At 38.7% G+C, this 27,918-nt stretch overlaps 1 protein-coding gene across 3 annotated transcripts; it reads left to right on the top strand.

The window, feature by feature from the left end:
- Window positions 1–998: 998 nt before the first annotated feature.
- TMEM182 (transmembrane protein 182) lies at window positions 999–23,808 on the top strand. Of its 3 annotated transcripts, none has more exons than XM_054384984.1 (5): window positions 999–1,133; window positions 1,580–1,670; window positions 3,037–3,135; window positions 13,784–13,921; window positions 22,708–23,808. In XM_054384984.1, exons 1-5 carry the CDS (start codon window positions 999–1,001, stop codon window positions 22,929–22,931), a joined length of 687 nt encoding a protein of 228 aa, XP_054240959.1. In that variant the 3' UTR covers window positions 22,932–23,808. The 3 variants fall into 3 exon arrangements, with proteins under 3 accessions (XP_054240959.1, XP_054240950.1, XP_054240943.1); XM_054384975.1 differs by having other exon boundaries at window positions 1,571–1,670; XM_054384968.1 differs by having other exon boundaries at window positions 999–1,139; window positions 1,571–1,670.
- The last annotated feature ends 4,110 nt before the right edge of the window (window positions 23,809–27,918 follow it).

The raw sequence follows: 27,918 nt of genomic DNA, 5'->3' as shown, positions 1-27,918 counted from the left end.
GATCTGATGTGCAGTATGCACTCAACAAGTCTCTGAAGAAGGATGCTCTGTGATCCACTAGAGATGTTTGGAAAAGCCTGCTTGGCAGCAAAAGTTGTTGAAAAAGTCTTTTCTTAGTCATGGAGTCCTTGCAACTTAAATATGTTACTCATCACCTTTCAAAGGAGCCAAAGCACATGTATGGAAAAATGTCTCCTATTTATAAAGAGATTGAAAGTTTCTTTATCAGGTGCTGGGAAGAATTTTTAATTGCATGCATTTGTGTTATATGCAAATAAAAGGCATTTGAATAAATAAAGATGATGCTCCGTTTAGTGTTGTTAATGCTATTACTATAAATGTAAGATGTAAATTTAAAAACCTAACTGTATTTTTAATAAAGGTTAGGATTTTTCAAAGGCATCTCTGCAATTTGGCTACCATGTCTTACAGTTCCTTAAAAAAATCTCAACCTTTGTTTAGTAATGTGACATGGTAACTTCCGAAGTGTTTGGTGTGTTTCATTCCCTGCTAGCAGCGAAGGAAACATTCACCACCAAGCCTGAACTTTGTAAGCCCTTGCTGCTACTGTGTGCTCTGTAACATTGTTCATTTGAACGGGTGGACAGAGCCATTGCAACACCATCCCCGTCTTTACTGATGCACCAGCTGCAATAATATTTCAAGTCAATCCATGATTAGTTGGGGGAAGGTCAGCTATTTCTGACTGGCCTTGCCCAGACAGAGAACCAGAATGAAGCTCTGCCATCAGTGTCCTAAAATAGAAGGCCCTTTTCATCTGTCAGTCTTGAGTCAGCCACATGGAACAAAAATTAGGGGACACAAACCAACTCACAGCGCATTTGGAAGAAGGGCACAGGCAGGGAGTCAGATGAAGAGAAACTTCTTCAGATATGAGCTGTATTCTCCAATCAGCATTCTAGTCGCTTTCCCAATATTTTTATTTTTTTACTGGTTCTCTTGCATAATTAAGCATTTTCTTTAGAAGAACTTTGATAATGAAACTGAGTGTGGGGATATTTTTTGGAGGCTTCTTCGCAGCCTTAGGGGTTTTGCTGTTTTTAGTGGCATTTGGAACCGATTATTGGCTTCTTGCTACAGAAATAGGAAGATGTTCAAAAGCACCTGAAGATGTTGGGGTTAGTATGGACATTTTTATTTATAACAAGAATTATCCATCTGTAGGTTTCTTTGATGTGTTTATTTTGAAATAATTTACTTCAGTATGAACTTATTTTCACGTCCTGGAGGCTTTCAAACCTGTTTCAAAACCTCTTGTAACTAGTTGTAATCAACTCTACAAGGAATTCGTCTTTTGCAATACTATTACAATATGTCATTCTTTCAAATGATGTATAACTGGTAAGATATATCATAGTTAATTTATATTTAAGTAGGCTGTGTTTCATTGTGATAATGGTGTTTTTTCCCTAAACATCTAATTTCAGTGGAACTCGATACTTTCAGCCATTTAAAAACTGAATGATAATGGCTTCCCCCTGCCCCCCCCCCCTTTAAAATTTTTTTTCTCTTTTTTTTTTTTTAACTTGTTTTTTTCTCCACCCCATAGGGAGAGAAGGCCACTTTCCATCATGAAGGTTTTTTCTGGAGGTGCTGGTTTAGTGGAAATGTAGGAGAGAATAATGCCAGCATGTGGAATTTCTGGTATAGTAAGTAACGTTTTCGTTTTAAATTATCTACAGTAGTTTGTTCTCAGAATTGTTGTGGGTTTTATTACCATGTTGCGAATCATTGGATTTCATTGGTGATGATGTTTTTCACCTATCCTAAAATAAATTCTTGAAAAATATATTTTTAATCTGTACTGAAGGAAACCCTGGGACAAAACGATACATGTTTAACTAATAGCTTACACTATGAGTGATATGACTGCCCTGTTAACTTGAGTCCATTCTTGTCAGGACAGCCTCTTGCCAATTACTGTTAAACAGACTGTATATTTTTGTAATTTAAGGGAAAAGAGCTTAGTGATTAGGATGGTCCATGAATTTTCACTCAGAGAGTTTTTCAAACTAGTTCTACAAGTGATTTAAGTAGGACCTGAGCAATTCTACTGTGAAAAGTGTGTAGGGCATATGACATCCATGAGAATTCCTCTACTAGATTCACAGATGACCTTTTGCCATCTTCCAATATCTGCTAGGATTCTGGTAGATCAGGTAGTATTTTACAACCAAAATCTCCATGAAGAAGAGGTCAACCAACCTTCTTTCCTGTCTTTGACCCTATCTCTGAGGTACAGAGCTCCCTCTCTTTGTTGCAAGATTTGCACAATCCTTGTGAAAAGCAGGTGCTGTCATACAGATTTGCCTACAATAACCTCTGTTTTGCTAAATATATTGCTTGGTCTTAGGTGGCCAATGTATTATTCACTGTAGTTAATTTCCCCTTGTTATTTATCTGGAGAATTCTGTGGTCAGGAATCTGAAATTTAAATGTGGTTTAAGATATAGTCAGCCTTTATCTTTCGCAAGGAAAAAGGTGATATTTTTATAAGCATTTAATATAAAGGGTAAAATTACCCTTCTCTGGGGATATTTATTCCATAGACTAAACTCATATTTGTTGAGATTGTAAACTTTCTGAAGATGCTTGGTATTTGTCATTGTTCTTTCACAAGAGTGAAAGTAATTTCCTGGTTGTCTTTTTTTTTTTTTTTTTTTTTTTTTTGGTGGGGCATGCAATAATGAGGCAGACATAATTATCCCTCACAACAGACAGGCACATATACATATAAAAGCATTCGTATGCATTGCATATAAATTGCAGGGTGTTTTCAGCAAGGCTGTTTTACTGTTCCCATAGTACAAATCTCTGTTGCCCTTTAAGGAATATCCTTGGCTGGATAACAAGTTTGGTTCCTCTTACCAAACCAAATCCGCCGTCATCTATTGCCTGAGAAAGAACCTGGAATCTTGGCCTACAAAACTCAGTTTACCCATTTGAAGAACAGGCTTAAAACATTTTATTGTTAAGCCAGTAAAATCTTAATTTTTAGCTTTCTTTCGCTTCTAGCTAACCAGTCACCTTCCAAGAATTGTACACATGCTTACCTGTCACCATTTCCTCTTATCCGAGATGAACACAACTCAACCTCCTATGACTCTGCAATCAGTAAGTATTTTTGTGGCTGAAAATGGATACAATGCCTATAGTTTCAAGCAAACTATTTGAATGCCTCAGTATAAAACAGCCTTATCGCTCCATACAGTTTAATTACTAGAGTTTTGATGTTTCATACTTCTCATAATTTTCCAACATGCATATTTAAGCCACCATTTAGTAAAGCACTTAAACGAATATTTTGCTTTAAGCATGATGGCAGAATGGAAGTAATTTCTAAAAAAAGGATACATTTCCTTTTTAGTGCTTTTTTTTTCCAACATAAGAAGTGTCTTCCTTAGGCTGAATCCATTAAACACGTACTTCTTCTCATGTATTCTAATAAAACCGTTTTGTTGTTTAAATAAATTACTACACATGGAAATGTAGTGCATTTTTACTTCATGAGGAATGAGGAGAGGGGCCTTGATACTGTCTAAGTTTATTCCACTAACTCAGATATACGGAACCAACTGCTGGATTGGAGCTTCTCTCCATTGACACTGTAGAGAGCTGAGGCACTAAAGTTCCTCTGAACAGTGTGTGCAATACATGAATATTGCCTAAAATTGCATCAATAGGCAGTTTTGTTTGTTGTGGTGAACTAAGCTATTTTTAAATATATGTGTATCCTCTATAATATTTCATAATACATGCTATGTTAAACAGAGATATTAACACTGAGAAACTAGTGCTGTAACAAAGATACTTATATTTGTATATGCAGATATATAGTAATTTAAGACCTTATATTTGAATAATGCCTGGTTTTAACAAATCTTTACAACTACTTTGAAATATTGGTCAAATTTAATCAGATCAAGGGCTTTATGCAAACATATTTGAAGTAAATCACTTCAAATATACATGACTTTTTAAATAACCTGTGATGTGTGGATGCTGCATGTCTATGAGCTCCCTGACTCGCTGACTTAAGCGATCCCTTTCTGTTCTAAGGCTGTAATTACACCTTTGCTAACTTTGAAATGTCTTCGGAATCCAATTTTATGGTGCAGACATGAAAAAGAAAATAAGTTGGCCTGATAACGGCTCTGTTAATCTATGGAAATTATGAACTGTTTGTCCAGGAAGAATTCAGAATTCACCATTTAGAGATATAATCTGTAACTTCACAGCACATCTAGAACAGTTTTTCTTTCCATTTGAAAGTGACAGAGTCATCAGCTACTAATAATCTAGGCTGAGTTTGTATTCCACTATTCATTCATACATTCAGAAAGGATCCTCAAATTATATTGTATGATTACACAGAAGTGGACAAACAAAGAATAAAGGAAGGAGAAGGAATATCATCAAAAGTTTAATTAATTTCAGTTAATGTTTGCCAAAAGAACCACTGCTCAAATATAATTTTCCTATCTATATTTCATATTAGGAGATTAAAAATAGGCAGAACTGTATTATAGATGCTGGCCCAGGTAGAGTATATTCAAAGCCATTCCTACTATATAAATAGATACAGTTGGATTGCTTTTGAGCTCATTAAAACCGAAGAGAGGTTTTTTATGCCTCCTGTTCATTTTCAGCATCCAAGTGAGTTATTTACTAGACTAGGTATGTTTGTTCAAGAATCTTTCACAACTTTTTATGAAGAAAGTTATATCATCGTCTCTTCTGTTAGTTCAAAACTTGTTTCTTGTTTAGTCTAGTTTGACAGTCCTGCCCATGAGTTTTGGCAAACGAATTTTTAAAATTTCTCTGAAACTGCACTTAAATCAACAGAATCACTGTGGGAAACTGTGGTGGGTCCACAGATTCCTTGCCTGGGAAAGAAGAACTTAACCTTGGGCAGATTACTGTGTATCAATAAAGATATGGAAGGTCCCAGAGATGCAGGTGGTTTGCAAGGCTGAAGAGTGCCTGGGAAACTGTAAGATAGAGGGTTTGAATCCTCCCATGTATAGGTTAACATAAATAGCTATTACCATAGTGATATAGCAATAACCAATAAGAATATTAAAAACAACCTGTTAACCAAGTAGAAGTAGCTATAATAGGATAGAAAACATATCAATGTGTGTTGTTAACAATAATAATAAAGGTTCTATGCTCTACTCTGTTGATAACTATAAGTGTGTATGTGTCACTCTGTCCACCACAACAGCGACAAATCACAAAATCATTTTGGTTGGAAGAGACCTTTCAGAGTCCATCAAGTCCAGCCCTTAACCCAGCACTGCCAGGGCACCGCTAAACCATGTCCCTGAGCACCACACCTCCTCCATGGCTTTTAAACCCTTCCTGAGATGGGGACTCCACCATTGCCCTGGGCAGCCTGGACCAGGGCTTGACAACCCTTTCCATGAAGACATTGTCCCTCGTGTCCAACCTATACCTCCCCTGGTGCTACTTCAGGCCATTTCCCCACTTGCTAAATTCAAAATGGTAGAAGGTTATTCTCTTCTTTTTGTTTCACAGTGGAGGAAATACTTTTCTGTAAAAGCCAGTGCAAAAGCCCTTGGTTTGATTTTGTGAGGAAAAATTTTTTTTAAAAATATTTTTATAACCAGTTGGATGCATATAATACCTTGCAGCAGCTAAACAAAGGGGTAGTACCAAACAGTGTGGTTATTGTCCCTATTTTCAGTTCTGCTACTATTTTTTAATACAATATTACCACTTCCGTGGCTCTTAGGTTTCTCAAAATACTCACTTTTGGGAATGACAAAAGAAATCTCACAGAATCACAGAATATTAGGAGCTGGAAGGGATCTTGAAAGATGATCTAGTCAAACCCCCCTGCCAAAGCAGGATCACCTACACCAGATCACACAGGAATGCATCCAGGTGGGTCTTGAATATCTCTAGCCAGGGAGACTCCACAGCCTCCCTGGGCAGCCTGTTCCAGTGTTCTGTAACCCTCACAGTGAAAAGATGTTTCCTCATGTTTCCATGGAACTTCTTATGCCTCACCTTCCACCCATTGCCCCTTGTCCTGTTACTGGGCATCACCGAGAAGAGCCTGGCTCCATCCTCTTGACACTCACCCTTTACATATTTATAAACATTAATGACGTTACCCCTCAGTCTCAACCTGTACTGATAACTGGGGTTGTTCTTTCCCAGGTGCAAGACTCTACACTTGCCCTTGTTGAACTTCATTAAATTTCTCCTTGCCCAACTCTCCATCCTGTCTAAGTCTCTCTGAATGGCAGCACAGCCTTCTGGTGTGTCAGCCACTCCACCCAGTTTGGTGTCGTCAGCAAACCTGCTGACAGTGCACTCTGTGTCCTCATCCAGGTTGTTGATGAATATATTGAATAGTACTAGTCCCAGTACTGACCCCTGAGGAACTCCACTCTTCTTCAAAAATCTTCCACACAACTTTATCATCGCTTTTAGTGAGTCCTGCACATCCACTTTTAATTAGGAGTGGATAAGAAGAAATATTCTCTGGTCCGAAAAATATTTCGTTTGCCTTTTTTTTTTTTTTTGGTAGAAAAATAAACAGCTGAATAAAAAGCTTTAAACTTCATTAGAAAAATCGAACATGTATACACCACATTTTTCTAAAAATCTCTAACTTTCTATTGACAGAACTGTTAGTTTCTGAGCAAGCAAAGACACATGACTTCTTTTAGAGACTGTTTGGCTTAGGAGACTTTGGGACCTTGTCAGAGGAATTTGAATTTTACTGCTGCCCCTAGTGGAAACACAAATGTGGTTTGTTGGTGGCATGACATGTTACCACCTAGTTAGTACGGTTCACTCCAAGATAAGTTTCCTGAGGAATGTAAAATCTCTGATGCTTTTTGAGTGCAATGCTTGGACCCAGTTCTTTGCTGACATAACTTCCTTTGTTTTTACTATCAGTAGGAATTTGGCTCAGAGCTTTTCTGGGCCAGAACTCAGAAGAGGCTCGATCCATCATCTCATCTTTTTATATCTTTTGTATGTTGGTTTTATCATGTTTGTGTGACAGTTCCAAAAGACTGAGGATCTTGAAGTTTAGTGTTATAGTACGCCTTATGAAGCTTTAGACCTCGTTCATCCTTCTGTACAAACCAAGACTAAGCACCGAGCGTCAAGAATTACAGTCTTAGATGGAAATACATAGAGTCAGAAAAGCCTACAGTGATGCTTATGTTTGAAATTTGAATGCATGTTTTAATGTCTCAGATTTCTTTTCATCATTATTGTCAGATGCATGATCAGCTTTGAAGGGTTAGATGACACTATATTGAAATCACATCTCGCTGTGTCCCGTGTCATAGAATCATAGAATTGTAGAATGGTCTGGGTTGGAAGGGACCTCTGAAGGTCATCTAGTCCAACCCCTTCTGCAGTTAGCAGGGGCATCCTCAACTAGATCAGGTTAATCACAGTTATAGTGGTTTTGTTCATTCACTGGTTTTGTTAAATATCTTGGTGTAGTGGGGAGGACTTCACCTACCTGCAATGTAAGATGTGTTCCACAGCTCTGCCAAACATCATTTATGGTTAATGCACTTAAATAAATTTGTAGGACATGTAATTTATCTTTATCTGAAATGGGAATCTGAATTAACTCAGAAGAGGCCTGACTTAAGTGACTTCCTGTGATGGTGCAGTGGTTTATACTGAGAACTATTATAGTGTGCAGCTTAGGCAGTGCCTCAGTGTGTTGCCAGCAGATTCATTTATACGGTGGTTCACAAACGTGCAACAAGCTAAAGCATTAGTAATAAATAACATGAAATTAGCTCATAACAATAAAGGTGCCAGAGTAGTGACCTCTACCTTCTGAAATAAACATATATTTATATAATCAGATTGGTTATCTCATCAGGCTCTTTTGAAAACATAATAGTGTGGTACTTAAATAATAATCTACTGCTAGCTATATTAATGCATAGTATCATGTAATTAGATTACTAAACACTGACATTCAAGGACTACCACACTTTTGTAAAACTCTTTGACTACAGGACAAACACTAGGCTGTTTTTTGAAAAATGTAAGAACTCCTTTCTTGTACAGGTAGTCCTGTTGGATACAGTGAGATTATTCCTAAAAAAAATAGGTCCAAAATCTAGTGCTTAGGCAAGTCATTAATTTATTTATTTTTTATTCGCCCCCAACTTTATTTAAAAAACAAACAATAGTTACTTAACTGTTGTAAATTGCCCCAGCACCTTCTGAAACTAAGTTGGAAACCATTTAATGAGGCTGCCCTGACACATTAGTTTAATACTCTGATGTGTATCTGCTAGTACTTTTTCCTGACTATCAGTATCTGATTTTGTCCAGTGCTGTGTACATTGTCAGCATTTGAGGTAGTGCCTAATATAGTGTAGAATACGTTTATGGGTCTGAAGGAAAATTCTGTTTTAGCAACTATTAAATCTAATATGGTGTGATCAAATTTCTTGGCAGGTTTGTTACTGGGTCGCAGCTGACCTAAAGTAATCTATAAAATATCAGCAATGAAATCTGAAAATAAAAGTTATACAGTGAAATGCTAGCAGTAACCTATTTCTAAGACCAAAAAAAAAAAAACCCAAACAATAAAAGAAAAGCTGTTAGGTAATACAGTCGCATAATTGCCCATAAGAGATTGCAATACAGTACATTTACAAAGGCAGAACTCCCCAGTCACCAAGCAGTGATAAAATAAGAAGTATTTAAAAAAAGCAATGTATTCATACTGTGAATATTGTATTTGTTTTACTGTTAAGGTTATTAAAAAGATTACTACTAAAGGATAGTAAAGGTACTGAGTAAAACTGATAAAAGTTTTGTAAGGTTTACTCTGTTGCCAGGAATGTGTCTCATGCACTGCCAAGATCCGTGATCTCATTTACAGTTGTTTATCGGCAGAGAAGATACTCCTGATTTAAAGCAGTTCAGACACTTCATCTTTCACTATATGTTATGTTGTGGGCAGCAATACTCTTGTCAAATGCATTTTGATATCTCTTGCATTAAAGACATGTTCTAAAATACAATACCCACACTTTAGGATATGCACTTGTGCATGAAAATTCAAGACAGCCTTTCCTGTAGTAATGTGTATGCAGCCTGTACTCACACATGCTTCAAAAAGTGCCTCAGCTTTGTGGTGCTTAATAATTCTTATTGATATTCAATTCAGTATTAAGTGGCTGGTGGGGTTTTTTTGATAGGCCACAGAAAATGTATGGGTCAATAGCTGAGATTTTGAAACACTTGAAGTAAGCATGGCTAATAAAATGCACGGTTTGGTTTCATGAGGTTAATCTTAACGTCCCCAGTAGTAGATGGGTGTTGCATTATGTCATTAGCTAATTGTGGCAGTTTAGGCTGGGTGCCTTCTAAACTAAAGCCGCAGAGTTACACCTCCAGTGTCCAGAGTGTCCAGCCCACTAGGTGGACACAGGAAACAGCGTATTTCTACCCATAAATCCTGCACCCTATGAATCTGATTGCAAAGTCATTCTCTTTCTCTTCCTTCCCTCTCTGCTCCTGTGGGAGATGCTTCCCTATCACATAAATGGTGGGGCAGTATCTCAAAACCTCTTTGGCCTGTTTAGGCCTAATGCCAGGATAAGAAGCGTGGGGGGAGAGGGGGCACAGGCTCAGGCCTGGCCAGCCTGAGACCAGCCTAGCAGCAGGGGGGAAGAGCGAGCCCTGGGGGTTTTGGGTGCACCCTCAGGTGGGGAGAAGGGAAGCCCGGGACTTTTGGGTATAGTGTAAGGGAACTCTGTATACTTTGGGATATGCTTACTACTATGCTCTGTAGTTTTCTTTGTAGAATATCAATTGCTTTTCCAGTTAAACTTTCCATCACTACCCAGTCCATTTGTGTGTGTCATTCTTTTGTTCCTTTTGGGGCAATAGAGCATCTGTCCCGCTCTCATCTAGGACACTGATACAGGTTCCTGAATCACCCATTATAGTGCTTTAGAGGTGTGTATGGCCCCTGCACCACAAGTGTATGTTGTAGGTGACACAGTTGTCTAACTTTGTGAAATACACTATTGCTTCTCTTTCGTATCCTGCAGCAGTGCCATCTTAAAATACCTATCTTTGGCTTCAGTTTGTAATCAATGCTGGATTCTACTATGCTAGAAAAGGGGGGTTTTGATAATTTTCAGTCATTTCTCTGAAGTTTTCTCACTTACTCAAAAACAAGTACTTCTATTTTCAAATGATGCAGAAGTGTCCAGAGGAACCTAAATTAGGATCTTTAGTGAGAAAAAGCAAATAGCAAGTGAAAACTACAGGTCATGCACTTTTGTAGGAATATACTGCAGCTATAATATCCCCATAGTATAGAGGCCAAATGGTGCAGAGCTCAAAGACAAGCATGCCGTGTGTACTCCTGTTTTCCTCTGAGTACTACTTTATTTTTAGGTCTGCATGTCACTTCCAAGGCAAATGTTGTAACTGGCAAAGGGACAGCTTACCAAGACAAGTTACAGAACCTTCTGTTTATCACTCTTGGAACACAGAGCAATATTGTCTAAGATAAACACTGCAGATAGGTTTACCTCAGACTTTGTGGTAGTGCTTGTACTTTATTTCTTCTGTTGTAGGAAATACTTGGAGTAGTGCATCTATCTGAGGTAGCTAACACAAACATATCTGTGAAATACCTTGCAGAAGCAAGGGCAGTCCTTGTCATGTGGACCAGAACATGAACTGTCTTATGAACTGCATCAGTGAGACTTGAAACGGTGCAAGCTTCTGTTAACACCTTGTATAGGTGCAGTGAATCATTATTTCTTGAAACAGACTGCAGGGATCACAGTGTCAGCCCTTTTCATGGGACATAAAGAAGGATAATTCTTTTGCACTTTTTTTCTGGTATGGCTCACCTCAGTCTCAGAGCCGCAAAGTCTTTGACTTGAAGAGTAAGTGCATTCCTAGGAAGGTTTAGTTTGAACCAGCTCTTTTCTGTTCATCTATAGATGCCAACTAAACTAAATGACAGCAGTAGAGCTGCATTGTCATTGTGAATGATTAGTCCTGTGGGAACTGATCTTGCAAATCTAGGCAGAGAAGATGAGAAATATGGTCTGAATGAAAATGGTCTGAGTATGAAATAAGTTATCTTTCTTTACAGAAAAAAAAATCATTGCTTTTAAAGTCCCTTTACATATATATATATATTTATATATATAAAAAAATCTAAATGCTCTTAGCATGTTTCCTCAGACCCGTGCCACAAATAGAATCATAGAATCAGTCAGGGTTGGAAGGGACCATAGGGATCATCTAGTTCCAAATTACTTACTGTCTTGCAAATTAGAGGGGGCAAGCTTTTGCTTGAAAAGTCAAATATTTGAGAGCATTGCAGACTTTTTTGTTTTTCAGGTATACTCTATTATTTAACTGATGTTTTGTGATGGGGTTATCTGGATAAAAAAGTATTAAGTTCATCAGAATGTATCCATGATTCCCTAGAAGAAATAATTATTTCCAGAGAAATAGAATGGAAGCTCTTCTCAGGTGATAGCTAGGTCAAATCAGTATTTTACATATAATGCATAAAACACTTATGCCACTGGAGCAGAAAAACAGCTTCTCGCTTGTATTGTTACAGAGAGGTTTAAACAAATATCCATCAGTTACATTTTTACTCCTTTTGTCTTCTCTTACCAGGAATATTTGAACAAATCAAGCTTTTCTGATAAAATGTCACTAAAACAGAATTCAAAGCTTCCTGTATGAAGAGCAGATAACAAAATTTGATACTGATTTGTAATGCTGGAGAATCTTGTGTCCTCATCTATTCAGGAAATAGAAACAGTGACTGACCATAATGATATCGAAGAAAGCTTTTTAAGGATCCATTTTGGCCTATGTGTCCTATTATGTAGCATGACTTTGAAGTACCTTGGGCCATCCGTGTAAAAGAGTTGGGTGGTTATAGACTGATTTAGTGGTGTTAGGTTTTAAATGAGGAAGTAATGTCCCATGGACTTGGGGACTGCGATGAAGCTTAGCAAAGTAGCCCCATGAGTAAAATAATATGAAATTGCTTCAGAGACCCGAGACTGAAAGACTTGAGAGATTTACCTTACTAGGTCTCCATTCACTGTCCATTTGCATTAAGTGAATCATTTCACTATGTGTTTAACTTTAAACAGGTGTCTAAATCCCATAAGAGGTAGAGTACTTAAAGCAGAACACACACTTAACTACCTTGCTGAGCCACAGCCTTATTTCTTACCTACTATTTCCATTTTTTTTGTTTATGTAGAAAGAAGACTTATATTGGATATGAACCAAAACACAATTTTAACCCTTCTTCCAACTACTTTCAGACACATTCATCCTTCCTCTGCTCAAATCTGCTGATCAGTGTGGTGGAAAATTATGTCTCTGGGTCTGCCTGGAATAAAAAGGAAGCTATTTACAAAGTGTGTCTAATATGGTGTGGTGAATGTGATCTAGCTAATACATTTACAGGGCTGATATAAGCAAGATGGTGTATACTTTAACATGAGTTAAGCTGATCAACTTAAAAACTGTAGATTTTTGGAACACATTAGTGGGAAGCGTGAGCTATAATGTTTAATGCACCTTCATATTTCAAATGAAAACAAACCCAAATTATTCCAGAATAGCTGGCTCTAGCAAGCTGTATGAATTTGAAACTTTCAGGATATGAACCAGTATAATAGTTGCTTGGTTGTGTTTTGCCATAACAGTAAGTAGGTACTGTCAAATGATAAATGGCAGTTTCTTTTGTGAGTCATTGCTCCTGACTTGCCAGCTGGCTTATATGCTTTCCCTCAGTTGGGTGGAAATGTTTTTCACTGACTGAATTGTCAGTGCTTCAAGATTTTTAGATCTGACGGTGGAGATTTTTGCAACTCGTAATTTTACTAATGGATTGTGTTAATGTACCAATTTTTAAATTCATGGGATGAAATTTATGTCACTCTTGTAGCATTTGTAAAATGATGACTTTGTTAAATGGAGGTGCAATTAGCCAGCTAAAAAAATAATTGTTAGAAAGACTCTTTTGGCCAGAGTATGTCACAAAACTCTCTGCTCATTTATCACCAGCTGCATCCATTAATTCAGCACTGCTTGGCACTGTCTGACAGGGGCTTCTGAAACACCACGTTTTGAATGTAAGAGCTTTAGAACAGGAATAGGCTGGTTTAAAAATGTTTTTTCAGAAACCCATGTTGCATTTTTTGATCTTCCCCTCTCTTCTGCTCTAGGTATCTGTCTGTGGAATGTGACTATATCTAAGGAGAATTATCCAGTCATAAATAGTAGGGAACTTACAGATTTCTATTGGCGATATAGTCTGAGGGCTAAGATTGCCAAGATATTGCAGCTCTTTGCTTCTCCCAGACAGTTTTGGTAAAACAATTGTGTCCTGTCAGTCCAATCATTTATGCCAAAGAATCATTGCTAGAGCTTTGGTGTACTATTTTCTAAAAAGCATGTATTTCGTCAAGTTGCTATCTTACAAGTCACTGCTAAGTATTAAGCAGGTGGATTTAATTTGTGTTACCTTACAGACTATTTTCTGTGATCATCAGATAAAGGCTGATGTTCAAATCTAATTTGGTCCACAATAGAATTAATGTTTCACTTCTTAGTAAGACAAGTGAAAACAGGAGGGGAAAAGAAAAATCTTTATTAGCCAAATATGTCACTACTTTAAGTACTAAAAAGTGTTGTATTCTTTTTTTCCCTTCTTGCCTTTCTCCAGTTTATCGAGGATTCTGGACCGTTCTTATGCTCCTGGGAGTGCTCACTATTGTGATGGCTAGTTTCTTCATCATCTGTGCAGCTCCTTTTGCCAGCCACATTCTGTACAAAGCAGGAGGAGGCTTTTTCATCTTTGCTGGTGGGTATAGTGTTTGTTCAGTCAGTTAAAAAAAATAGAGAGGCTGAGGTATTTCTTCCATTTTGCTTGACCAAAAATTATATTAACCATGGTTGAAAGAAAAAGCATATGCTTCTATCCATTTCTTGTGAAGTGCCTACTTTGGAGATGGTTCTTTCAGCATTTAGTTATGAAGCTACTCTCTAAAACACTTTTGCATTAATATTTAAAAATAAAATAAAACAAACCAAAACATCCAGGACAAACCATGGGATTACACTATAATCTCAGTCTATTTTTTATTTAGCAGGAAAAAGAATGCATATTTATGGATGCTGCTGTGTAGGATTCTCAGCTTTAGCTAAGGAGAGGAGTTTTTTTTTCAGTGACACAAAAGATGATTATGGTGGGCTCTAAAGAAGTTGGAGGACAGAGCACATTCACATGACCAGTACAGGAGAAATGTTTATGGATGTGATTGGAGTACAGAAAAAAGTTGTCGCATATGAGTAAGGGGGAGATCTAAACCTCTGTGAAAAAAAGATAACAAATAACTGAATTCCCTCCTTCCTCATAACCCACACGTACTATGGAGGATGCATCCTCTCAGGCTTCGGTTGATATGGACAGCTCTCTGGGACACCATTCAGTTAACCTTGAAAAGTCTGGGAGGACATCACTCTGGTGTGTGAGATACAGCTGTGTAGGATGTAAATGATAGTATGCACTCAATCACTGGTCTCCTTTCTATAAACCCTGGGGAGAGACAGCCCTGTGAGAGAAGTATTGTTCTACATGGTAAACCACTCATGTCAGGACCAGAAGGTAGTAGCTCTCTTTCTGCTTCTGTTACTGACCTGCTGACCCTGCTTATCCACTTCACCTCACACCTCCTCATATGCAGCTACTGATCATTATTCTCTCTTAAAGGACCCTCAGTGAACTGTGGAAAGTATTTTACAATATTTTTGCTGAAAAAACCTCCTGCATATTTGCATTTGATCCCTTGAGAATTACTTACCCATGCTTTTAAGACACAAAAAATATTCATAGTCTGGCAGAAATCCTTAGATATTTCAATATTTTTTTTTGTGACTAATATGCAGGATAAGAGTCTGTGTGAGTCCTGCTCTTTTTTTTTCTTCTTTTTTTTTTTTTTTTAATTTCAATCTGTGAAAAACCTCAGCTGTCACTAGAAAGTAGCAGAGGCTGTTCAAGGAAAAGGACACATGAAAGACACCAGGAACCGATGGGCAGAGGTGTAAAGCAATGTGTGTGTTCTCCACTCTGTGTTGGTTCATGTGCCCTCATTTAGGCAGGGGAAAGTTAGATTCCCAAATCTGTGCTAGTCTCCCTTGGCTTCTCTAGGATGCCTGCAAGAAGCAGTAACATTCGTTGGCAGTAAAAAGAGCAGATATGTAAGAAGTTCACCCAGCTGGGGATTCATTTCATCCTGAAACAGGGGCCTAATTGGATCAGATGAATGCACTGTGGAGGAACCCTACACCTCTCTTTCCTTTGCTGAGGGAATCTAGAGAGACTGCTTTTTTAAAAGTGTGTGATGTTAAGTGAACTTTATTATCCCGGTGTGTGACCTTGGGCCTGCCTATTTGCCCCTCTCACCCTTTGTCCCTATAGAGAAGATATTCTTCAAAGGAAATCCTGATTTTTTACTCTCTGTGTAGTATCTTTCAGCTTCAGCACTGTTCTCAATCAAGGCTTCAGAGAAGAGCTGTGTTATTTTTACTAATTCTGTTGTTACTGAATAGGAAAGATATTTGCAAAATCCTGATATGATTAGCCAAAAAGCTAGTGGTGACAGCAGAATAGCAGACCCTGGGACCATGCAGCTTGCATAAGAAATTTTGGCTTGGGTAGGGGCATATGGTTCCTGACCAGGCTCTTCTGCTTCTACTCACAGTCCCACCAGTAAGACAGAGCTGCCTGGGGAAGGCACTTACTGTAAATATCATTATCCTATCCAACAGTTCAGATCACCCACAAAAACATTAAACCAGAATTTGTTTTACACAGCTCTTCTCACAAGTACTTTTGTTACCAAGGTGAAGATTTAATTATAGACCTGATGGGAAAATGTGACTTAAGCCACAGGTGAAATTAGTGTTAAGACAGAAACCATCATATTGAACTGGGAAAAAAAAATTATATGCAGTGTTTTGAAAGGGCTTGGATTCTGTCTTATCACAAAGTTCAAGTAGCTGTTATTTTGAAGAGAACAGTAGGCTTCTGAGAAAGAAGTTAGACAAGGTGGTTGATGTGTAGAAGTTCCAAAGAAGACAGCAAGGTTAGTCCCTGTCGCTGAATGACACAGTAAGGATTTAAGTTGGAGAGGACCTCTTGTGGCAGTCAAGGTCTGTCCTCCCATTCAAAGCAGGGCTAGCTTCGAAATTAGATCAGGCAACTGAGAACCTTATCCAGTCAAATTTTTTAAATCTCCAGTAGCTGATGTTCCACATCAGCTTTGGGCACTCATCTCAGTGTGACCACCTTAATTTTGAAAAATGTGGGGATATTCACCTGAAACTGTCCTTGCTGCAGCTTGTGACCATTGCATCTCATCCTTTCAGTGTGCAGGTCCCTAAAGAGTCCACCCCCCATTTAGGAAGATGAAGACTCTTTTCTTCTTCAGACTAAACTCTCCAATTCATTCAGCCACTCCTTATCCTCTGTCACCTCAGTTTATCAGTATTTTGCTTCCATCAGAGAGTCTCAAACTGGACACAGTTTTCTAGATATGGTGTCACAAGTAAAGGGAAATAATAGTGTTCTTGTTTAGACAACACTTTATGAAGTTAACCTTCATTTACACCAGACCTATTTGAATTCTTGCACACTGAGATGGACAATTCTTGTGCTTTAAGGAAGTTGTCTGTGAGGAACAACCAGTACTTTGGAGCCTATTTTTCCTTCAAGACATCTTTTGTCCTTTCGGGCAGCCTTCCTTGGGATACTACCTACCAGTTTCCTGAACAGGCTGAAGTTTGTTCTCCTGAAGTTCTGGGATTTTAATCTCCTAGTCACCTTCCACATTGCTCCTAGGATACTAAACTTTGCAATTCTATGACTTTATAAATACAGCTAATACTGTCATATTCCTGACCAGTTTTATCTTATTTGTGAATAGCAGGCCCAGCAAACCACTTCCATTAGAAGGTCTGTTCCACACCTGTTTCAAAAAGTTACCCTTGATGTGGTCCAGTTGTCTACCTTCTGGGTTGCTTGCTCTCTGCAGCATTACCCTTCTAGAAGATATTGGGGTGTCTGAGTCCCTTGCAACAACCAGAAATCATAACTATTTTTCCAGTCCACTTCCTCTTCTGGATTGGGTGGCCTGTAGCAGGTGCCCACCATGACTACACCCTTTTTTTGTCCACCTTGTTGATCTTCATCAATAAGCTCCTGTTACTTAGAAGATCTCTGTTTATTCAAGATATTTCTTGCAGACTCTAGCATCCCACCCACATTAACTGACTGTTTTTAAAGAGTCTGCATCTATCCAGAAAAGCATTCCAGTCACACAGGCTTTCTCACCATGTCTGCAGATGCAGTGGCATCATTCATCATCCAGTGACAGCATGAGTTTGAAGTCCTGCTGTGTTATTACAACAGTAGTTCATTTATGTACATACAGTTGAGATGGACTTTCAATTGTCATGCTTTCTTAGTGAAGCGTGCAAGCCTCCCTCATTGCTCTGTCCCTGTGCTCTCCGTTCTCTTCACTCTGCTTATCTGGAGGCTTTGACATCCATCTGCCTATGGTCCTTGCTTGTATCTCTTCTCACAAGGTTACTGAGCTTGTTGCTCTTTTCCTACCTTGTTTGACAGAGCTCACCTCTCCCCAGCAGTTCTCATATCTCAATGCGGTCCTGTGTCCACAAAAGCCAAAGTGCTTGCAGTACTAGGTACAAAGCTAGGAGCTGATGCATGGTGTATACCAACTTTAGTACATTTGTCCTTTGGGCAGCAGGTTTGAGACTGTCATCATGTGGGCCCCATGCCCTTATCTCTCACTCTCACAGCCCTGTAATCACCCACTCAAGGTATCTCTGTAAGCATCACTGGTGCCCATGTGGATGAACTGCAAAGGTCTCCAAATAGTCAAAGGAACCTCAGAAGCCTTTCCAGTGTTGTGTATCTGGTGCCCAGAAGAGCAGCAAGTCTGCCCTATCAGAGCAATTCTGATGTCTGGTCTGTGGCAGAGTCACACACCTACTTTTTCTTCACCCTAATCTTCAATAAAGGCTGTCTTACTTAGTGGTTCAGCTGTGCTATAACAAGTGGAGACACACACACAATATATTGGTGGCAGCTTATTGACTGGCAGGTTTTCCTGTTAAGCTTTGTAACCACATTAACTACCTGACTGCAGGTGACACTACAAATGCTACACCTGTGGGGAAGAAGTGCACGTCGTTTCAATGATACCTGTCAGTGACTTCAGCCCTGTCTTTGCAGCTTCACTTCTGTGTATATCAGAGGACTGACCAGGAGGAGCCACACTAGTGCAAATTATAAGAAGCCTGACAGTAGCTTCAGAGATCATAGGATCCATAGGTGCCATAGATCATAGGTGCCATAAAATAATCATGTAGAGCAGCCATCAATAAAGTCCGTAATTACCTTGGGCTTGCTCCTTCCTGGGTGGTAGTGAAAACTCTCCTCTTTTCCTGCTGTCAAACAAGCAAGCCTCCAGGATGCATTACAGATGCCCCCAGAGCATTACAGAATCACACCCTTGTGAAGAAGCAAGATTAGAAGTACAAGTATAACTTCTGCTTTCTGTCAAAAGAGTGAAAAAAACCCTGATATTTTAATTCTGGCTCCTAGATGAGGACAAAAATCTGTCTGCAGAGATACATGCCAGCTCCCAGAACTCTTAAGTGGGATCGTTTGCATGTACTTCAGAGTGGAACGTCAGACATACTTTTTTAAATAAAGGTCACAAGAGGCCAAGGTAGAATCTGTAATAAAGACAAGGACATAAAAATGCAATTTAAAAAATAATATATATACATACACACACATACAAGTTTTCCTCAAGTGAGAGAAAGAGTTCTAAACTTTAGGCACAAGTGAAAAAAGCTCACATCATTCTTTCCAGCACCTGTTGTCTTCATGTCTGCATAGTAAAAGATTCATGCCATAAACAGCCATTCACCATTGACAAGTGAAAGGCATTTCTACGTGGGAAGAATAAGTACTAAAGGCCAGCAAACTGCTTCTGGAATTCATAGACATTTCTAAAGGTTCCGTATTCTTTCTCCTTTGCAATATGCACAAGTATTTGTTTGAAAGAAATTAAAAAGAATAAATGCAAAGGACAGAAAAGAGTGACCTCAGAGAAGTTCATGTCTTATCACACTGCACAGGGCTGTGTATCAAATGTGTGTTCTTAAAAAAAAAAGGCAAAAGGGAAAAAATCAAGAAAGAAAGAGGAGAAGGGAAGTATTTATTTGTCTTAATCTCTCTCAGACATACTTCGTGTTCTAGGAATAATTTCCCTCATCATTCCCGATTCATTCAACTGCTGTTCTATTTTATATTCACTATTTTAGTGAATGTAAGGGCAAGGACAAATGGACACCTGCACACTATGCAAAAGGTCTAAATGCTGAAAATGTAGAAATACATCATAGCACACATTGTTCCTAAAAATATTTGCTTCATAAAATTGTGGAGGTTTTTTTTCAGTCTTGGTAATTCTGTCTTTGATCTTGGCTAAGAGAGTTCACGATATGCAAAACAGATAGTGCAAGACTGCAGGAACAGATCTCCCAGAATAAATATGTATCCAGCAAACTTCTTTGTAAGTGCTTAACTCACATTAAATCATAGCTCTGTGAAAATTAGACAAAGGAGCACTAATGAATGAAATGCTGTTGGAGGCAACAGTACATGGTCACTTTTTGCTTAGCCTGATTCTGCTTTTCAAGCCTTTTCTTGAACACGTTAAGTGGTATTCCTGCTAATTAGCTTCCATTAGCAGATAGTGAGAACCCTTAAATACTCCTTTAGTGTCTTAATTGACTAAGAGGGTTTCATATTCTCCATTTTTCCCCCCTCTGTTTTAAAGAAGGACATTTATCTCTGCTTGACATACATTTCTTCAGCAAATTTCCATACCTGACAATTTGCCACACACAGGTATTAACAGCTTGCTATGAAATCACCGGATGGATTTTAGCATCCTTGAAGTTGTTTTACCACTGGCAGTACTGCCTCACTATTTTGCACCTATGTGGTGCTGGCTCTAGGTGTTGCTTTGGACCACCCAAAGAGCAGTGGGTGCCCATTTCAAGACTAAAACTCCTCTGATGGAATCTTGTTTTAATGGCAGATGCTTCTGACTAACTGACTGACTACTTCGCTTTGTATCTGCCCAGAGTGCCAGAGGTTATTCCATTTTTGCAAGACCTGGTTGTACTTACTTGCTGCTACAGTAACAGAACATGCATCAATACTTTTTGTGATTATTATTGTTTTAGACTTTGTCCTGATGTAGACAATAAATAGAAGACTGCAGACATTGGAAGATGCATAGATGCAGCCATCTGAGAAGGCAAATTCCAATATTCATATGGATTTTTCCCATATTATTAATGTGCTGGGCTATAATATTTTTCTTTTTTGGTTGAATTTTTGAAATCTTTGAAAAACCTCCATATCTCTAATAACTCTCCTTATGAATTTGGCCTTGAATCTTTTTCACATCTTGCATCAAAATTTGCTAGCTCTGCTTGGTTCTAATTTTTATGTTGCCTACATCATGTGTTATCATTAGATGTTCTCTTATAGGAATCTTCTGCCCAGTTTGACTTGTATTTGGAGAGTCTTCAGTTTAATTTCTCTTTCTTTATGTCTGGCCCTAAGGTGATCCTTCCCTCTGATTGTTTCACTGGTTTTATATTTAATACAAGTGCAGTGCTAAATTTCATGAAAATTGAATTTTACTTAGGTAAAATACTTTCAAAATTGAATTTATGTCTTTTAGAGTTGAGTGTTGGCTTTTTTTTTTTTCCCCAAACTTTGTTAGGAATTTGAGCCCTAGTGAAAAATGTAATCTTGGAAGTGTATTTCACAGTCGGGAAATCTGTCTGCCTCCTTTATTTAGTTTTTCTACTTTCTTTCAGCTTCATAAAAATTGCAGATCCTTTGGGCTTTTAAGTCAGGTTTTGATTATGCTTCAGGTTAACTACTTCTGTTCATTTCATGATGTGCTTCAAAAGGTAGTGTTCACAAGCACTGAATTGTGAGCTCTCACCTGTCGGATGTTCAGGTTGTCCAGAATGTAAATTTCTTACATTTTGACCATAAAACACCAACAAGTATGTCACCAGACAGCCAATTTAAACTGCTGCAGCTAACCTGTCTCATTTTTTCTGTAGCAAATGAGGGACTGATAAGAGTTGCTCCCTGGTAAGTGGATAGGAAGGGCAGGGAAAGGAGGTGGTGAGGTAGCATCTCAGGTTGGGGATGTGGAAAGGTAACCATAAAAGGTTATCAGGACAGGTGGGTTGGGAGGCATATGCCTGTCTGTGGCTGCTTACAAAGTTCATTTGTGGGTTTTGCCACAAGTGTCACATTTGTTCAAGATTGCATTGCAAGTATTTGGAGGTTGGAGAAGAGACCACAAATACCTTTGAATTATACTCTGTGGCTTTACAGCCCATAGACTCAAGTTCAGCAATAAGTATTCTCAGGAATATGCACTGGCTTGTGGTTTTAATGAGGCACCTACAAAACCTTGGATAAAAACAGGATAGGGTGGTGTCTCACAAATATTTTAATGTTGGACTGGATAGTCCTACTGCTGTAACTGTGGTTGACAGCTGGAGCTCAGGGAGCAAATGGGTACAGGCTGTAGCATGCAAAGAATTCATACTCAGTTTTCCAGTAAATCTTCTGCTGGAGCATCTGTGCTGCAGGCTTGCATTTCTCAAGTGTCCACACTGCTCTAAAGTGAAAGGAAATATTAGGAATGCAACTGATACTTATATCTCCTTCTGGTGTATAGTAACAAAGAGGTTAACAAAGTTTGTAAGGACATGTGGTCTCATTACTATCACACGTAAACAATCCAAAGGCTTCCAAAGGCCACTCAGAGGAGTGGTTGGGAAAAGACTGTGAATTATATGGTGGATTAATTCCAGGAAATTGTTGTATCCAATCTAAGGTTTGTACTAATAGCCTGCTTCATAGTATTAGTTCATTGTTGTTGAGCTTTGTTCATATACTAGAAACTTTTTTCTAATGTGGAAAATTTTGTATTAAATACATCTGAATTTGCAAAATTTTTGAGCAGAACACTCTGAAGGTAGTATATTACAAAAAAGCCCTTTTCATAAGAAAAAAGTAAACACAGAGAGGTGAAGACTATAGAAAATATTTCTCATTCCTTTCTGCTTTTCGTGTCTTATCCAAAAGACTGTGATAGAAACAGTGTGAGAGTTTGAGAAGCAGAAGTGGATATTTTTTTCCAGTTGGTCTCATTCTCCCTCCTTCAGCTCCTGAACAAAATGGTAAATATCTGCCTGAATTTAGTCCATAAACTGTGTTTCAGTCTACCTACCAAAACCAGATATATTCTTTGTCCCGGGAGCAAGCCTTTCAGGGCAAATTAGAAGCGATGGAGATAGTGCTTATTAGAGGAAGCCAAAGACAAAAATATGCACTGGTGGCTGACTTGCCTTGCAGACAGGGCCACAAGCATGGATTGATTTCTAGGTATTACAATAAATGCACCCAGCATCCGTCTCTATTGTAAAAATGTGTTATTTCTTTTCTAGGTGTCTTGTTTTCACTGGTAGTCGTGATGTATGTCATCTGGGTCCAGGCAATGGCTGATCTGGAAAACTACATAAACATGAAAAAAATGGATTGCCCAGACTTTGCTGTTTATATACGTTATGGCTGGTCTTTTATGCTGGCTCCTGTAGGAGTATTTTTTGCTTTATTAGCAGGAATGCTGTTCCTGTTGGTAGGACGTGCTATTTATTTACACTCAGACTAGTTCTACGCTGCTGAAGGGAATGCAGGAATGACAGGGAAACTTTGTTACAACTTGTAAGCTGGTATGCAATTTTGTACATTATTACCATTAGGCAATCCTGAGTGTGCAGGAAGACTTCTGGACGTTCTTCTGTTAATTGTTTAGGGGTAAAGGACACAAAACTCAATACAGGAAGAAACCACCTTTAGTCTCAACCTATTTGCTTTAATTCTTTAGCAAGCAGACATGGTTCTCTTTATTGTAGTATTAGCGGCATTTCTGCAATTTTGCAAACACAGGAAGGAAAAAATTTCCTACAACCAAAAGCCCAACATGAAATGGGCCAAATCAACATTTTATACATTTGTCTTTTAAGATTTACTTTGTGCTTCTGCTTGTGGAGAATGATACAAGGTAGAGGAGAAAGCAAACATTCAAGCACAAGTAATTCAATCGACCTCCTCTCCTGTTTTCCACCACTCGCCTTAGCTTTAATACAAGTAAACTTGTCTGCACTTTATAAAAATAGAGTGCAGTTGTTCATGCAGCATCCACGGGAAGAGGACAAGAGAGGAGACAATTGCCATGAACAGCGACCTGGTGCTAGTCTGTACACAATGTAAAAGCTTAACTGTTTCTCTTTTCTGTATGCGTTAGAAAGCTGTATACTTCTGTATTCTGAAATCCATGTTTGTTGCATGATTCTATAATCCAAAATGCTGGAGTTATAATCACTAGATGAAGTTATGCTAAAATTCTACTTTGAATTACATCACTAATATTTTAATCAAGGTTTAACTTTTTTTTTTTTAATGAAATAATTGGATCCTTCAACAAATGTTTTTTTGGGTGTGTAAAATGACTTTTTTATTTTAAAAGGTTTATTATGAAGACAGTATCTAGGACATGAAAATGTATGTTTTATGTAGTCTTCATTTTCCCAAATATTAAAAATCTTCATTATAGACCAAATGCAAGTTGTCTACTACTAGTCATCCCAAGGAAAGCAATGAGCTTAGCTAAAACAGCAGGAAAGGTGAATTTGGTTCTTGTATTGTGGGAGTGGCTGTGTATGTGTGTATGTGTGTGTGTGCACATATGTTTGGAAGATGGGGTGAGGAGGGGGCTATATGCATGGTATGGAAAAGATGGGGTGGAGTTTTAACAATGGGGAAACTTTATCTGGCATCGGGCCCACGTTGAAATTAAATCCATCTGCAACTGTGTTGGTTTTCGCTTTGTAACTCAATGCAGAATGATTTGGGACTGATGGGGAAAAGTAAAGGCTGCATGTTAATTTCTTCTTGTTCATAATGCTTAATTCCACAGCTGTTATGAATACTGAAAGCATCACTAAAAGGCAGGAAAGGAGTGCCCACTGAGGAGATGTGGTGGGCCAGATTGGATGTAGCTTCCATTTTGTGACTAGGAGCTTTTCAGCCTTCCCTGCTATTTATTTATTTTTCCATCATCAAGATTATCTTTATACATTATAGAACAGGAAGATAACAGAGTAGGGAAACTGGAACTATGCAGTTAGGAATAATTACCAAATCACAAAAATATTTTGATCGGGGGGTAGCATGGTGTTTTTAATTACTGTGTTAGAGAGTAAGATGGGTGAATTTTAACCAAATATTCATAAGCATGTATATGAACTCCATATAAATGATAGCCATCCGGAGAACATTTGGGTTTCACCATAATGCTGTTGGTTAGTCAGGAAATACTGAAATTAACCCTGTCCCTTGTGCATATGGTATTATATTCCTGCCCTTAATTACACAATCACATACTGTTTTTCAATACAGTATGTTGATATTTGCCCTCTTTACAGTCTAGGATACTCACTGGTAATTTTGAAGGTAAATTCAATAATCAAGAGTTATTTGACTAGGTAACCCCTAACTCTGTCTGCTTCTCTGCAGGGGAGAGTCCTTCTCCACAAGAGCTTAGAAGGACAATATGCTTGAGCCATTTTCTTGCAACCTTTAGAAGCTGGAGGAATTGAGAGGTGCCTCAGAGCTGGACTTTTTCCAGCAAATCTAACCATGTGTGCAGCAGCAACTAATAAACTCTATGAGGAATGAGCCAAAGGCTCCCATGGAGCCCTTAATTCAGCCCATGTGCATCTTCATAACTCTTTCCATTATGCAGCTAAATTAGTTACATTCTGTGTGTGAGGCGGCCTCTCTTGGAGGTATCCCTTTGGGTCAGACTGTAAACATAATGGCTGTGGAAGATTCAAGGTGTTTCTGAGGGTTGCCTTAGAAACTTCAGGATCCCTTTCTGGTGTCAGTAGAAATTGCTTATAAATTCTTCACTCAGACTCACATTTTTGGCAATAGTCTGTAGTGCTGTCAATTTGCTTTAATGGGATACCCCCTTCTTCTCCAAATAGCAGAACTGAGAGTCAAATTCCTTCTGAAATAGTCAGGACAGGTTGTTTGCTCTCCCCAAAATATATATGTAGGTAAATAATATAGTAGGTAGTAAGTGGCTGTTGCAGACAAGGGACTGGTGTTCAGGACGGCAGTGAGGCATTTGTGTGTAGATATCACCTAAAAGCACAGTCTAACTCTTGTTCTTCTGATTTCATTAAAGATCATCCTGCAGGGGAATGGGTTTGCAAGAGCTTAGGGAAGACAGAGCAGCTAGAGAGACTCGCCGCATGGCATTCTTCCAGATATGCTTTTGTCTAGAAAATCCTTGGCGGCGATGCAGGGATTTTCATGATTAGGGCTGAGTAAAAGATTGTAAAGGGGATTAAATACTGTAATCAAAATATTCTGTGAAATTGCTCAAAGTACTGTGTTTCTCACAAATCTATATGGCTTGGGGTTGGTTTTGTTGTGTTTTGTTTTTTTGTTTTTAATTGCCTGACTGGATTAATAGCCTGTGGTCATGTTGGAAATCTTTTTTTGTTTGTTTTTTAAGTAATGTATTTGGAAAAGTGATGGTAAAAGGACTAGTTAGGTAAGAAGCATTTGCTGGTTACTTTTGATCTGACAATCATCTTTTTGTCCAGTGCAAGCATGGCAAAGACCATGACTGCCCACAAAGGAGGCACTGAGAAAACAAGGAGTTGAACATAAGAAAGGATGGAGAGAAAGGAGGGAGAATGTCCCTCTCTGTGCCCTCTGCCAGCCTGTTGTGCAGCTGCTGTGGATTTCTGGAGGACATGCTGATACAGTATGACAAAGACGTCTCAGACAAAAACAGTCAGTAAAGGATTTGCCTCTGCTTTATCCTTGTAACTCATTGGGGTGGCTGCTGGAGGTTTGGCTAGAGCTGACTGTCATGAAATAATATGGCTGTCTATTGACATTTGCATTAGTGAGGTAAAACAATGTTCTCCTTTGAGGATGTGCAAAATAAAGCCTGCAAGGTGCTTAGCTGCTGCAACTAGGACTATAGTCTATAGTGTGCTAGTAAAGTGTTAGCAGGACAATCACAAGTAGTGTCTGTATTGCTGTCCCCTAGTTGCAAAGTGTGTTGTGCTTATTATCTTTCAAGAAGTCATATTAAACCTCTTAAATGTGCTATTTACCTTCTGATGCAGCAGCTGGATTTTCTTCTGGCTCTCCTGCTCCTATCTGTCCTTTCAGCAGTGTGGTTTCCAGGCAGTGAATATTAAAGTATGTTCACATGAAATTCTTCTGTGTTAACTTAGTCAGGATTGATGCTGCTGAAGTTGGTGGAGACACTGAAACTGAAAACAGAAGTCGGTCATCAACAATTGAAAATGACAGAAAGAATGAAGAATCACAAGTATTTACACTTTTGCCTCCATATATCTTACTAACATCACCAGTTTATACTGGTCTGTCTTTCCAGCCTACAGTGTGACTCACCTATTCAGAAGACATGTTGACAATACGGATCAGGAGAGTCATTTGACACAAAGGGAAGAAGGAATGGAGGCCTGGCAGCATCTCCTGTATTAGACACTGCCAAACTCTGCACCTCATTTTTCCAGTTTTCTTTGAATCTCAAAGAACCCACAGGCTCCTCACAGAATGCTGCAAGGCTCCACATTTTGCTGTGAAGATAAGGGGAGGGCCTGGAGCAGAAGTCACCCCATGTTATTTGTATCAGAGAATTGCCTGCATTGGTAAAGACCTTTAAGATCATTGATTCCAGTGATTAGCCTAACACTGACAAGTCCTTGACTAAACCGTATCCCTAAGCACTACATCCACACAACTCTTAAATACTTCTAGGGATGGGGATTCCACCACCTCCCTGGTCATTGTAATTTACCACAGATCTGTTTTTCTTATCTGTTTGTAAAATGGAACCTCTGCACAGGAAAGGTGCCTTTCACGCTGGAAAGCAGCCACTCTGAACTGGGTTGCGCTAAGAAGATAGTCTCAGTGGTGGTGCTTCACATTTGGCACACCCCCTCACACCCTTTTTTTTTCCCTGGGTACCCAAAGAGATGTTCTCTGAAACAACTTGTGCATGATCAGGTTTTTAAATGTGTTAAGAAAAAGATCTTAAATTAGTGCATCTTTAAGATGGGAGCATGTTTAAAACAGAAAGAAACCCAGAAAGATAATGAAAAACGTTCCCCCCTCCTTTTCTATACCACATCAGATTGACTTATCCTCTGTTATGTGGCTTTACTTTGAAACAGATCATTCTCATTGCAACACATTTAATGCTGCCAGCCACCACATGGTTATTTGGCAGCTATTTAAAGCTCAGATCATATTACTCTGTCGCAGTGCTAGGCACCCATGTTCCAACTGGTGTACAACTGATCTAAAGAGAAATCAGCTTCAGGTTTTGTTCTCTGAAATTAAATGTGACGGCATGATCTCTATGATCCTTTCCCCCGCATCCCCCTTTTCTCTTTTTTTTTTTTTTTTTTTTTTTTTTTGTGTGTGCATTATTACTTTTTGGAACAGCATTTTGCTAGCACCACAGGGGAAATTCAGTTAGGTTGTCAGCCTGATATAGTGTATTATCAGATGCGTTAGCTTTTCCTCCCTCTTACATTTGC

Source organism: Indicator indicator, chromosome 1, assembly GCF_027791375.1.
Source record: "Indicator indicator isolate 239-I01 chromosome 1, UM_Iind_1.1, whole genome shotgun sequence".
NCBI lineage: Eukaryota > Metazoa > Chordata > Aves > Piciformes > Indicatoridae > Indicator > Indicator indicator.
The sequence above is the reverse complement of the archived record's forward strand: the minus strand, read 5'-3'. Positions and strand labels throughout refer to the sequence as shown.

Excerpts from the sequence above, each read along its gene's own strand:
- TMEM182 (XM_054384968.1), top strand. The coding sequence starts at position 999 with ATGAAACTGAGTGTGGGGATATTTTTTGGAGGCTTCTTCGCAGCCTTA. Across the intron at positions 1,140-1,570 it reads AAGCACCTGAAGATGTTGGG|GGAGAGAAGGCCACTTTCCA; the intron begins GTTAGTATGGAC and ends TCCACCCCATAG. Across the intron at positions 1,671-3,036 it reads CATGTGGAATTTCTGGTATA|CTAACCAGTCACCTTCCAAG; the intron begins GTAAGTAACGTT and ends TTTCGCTTCTAG.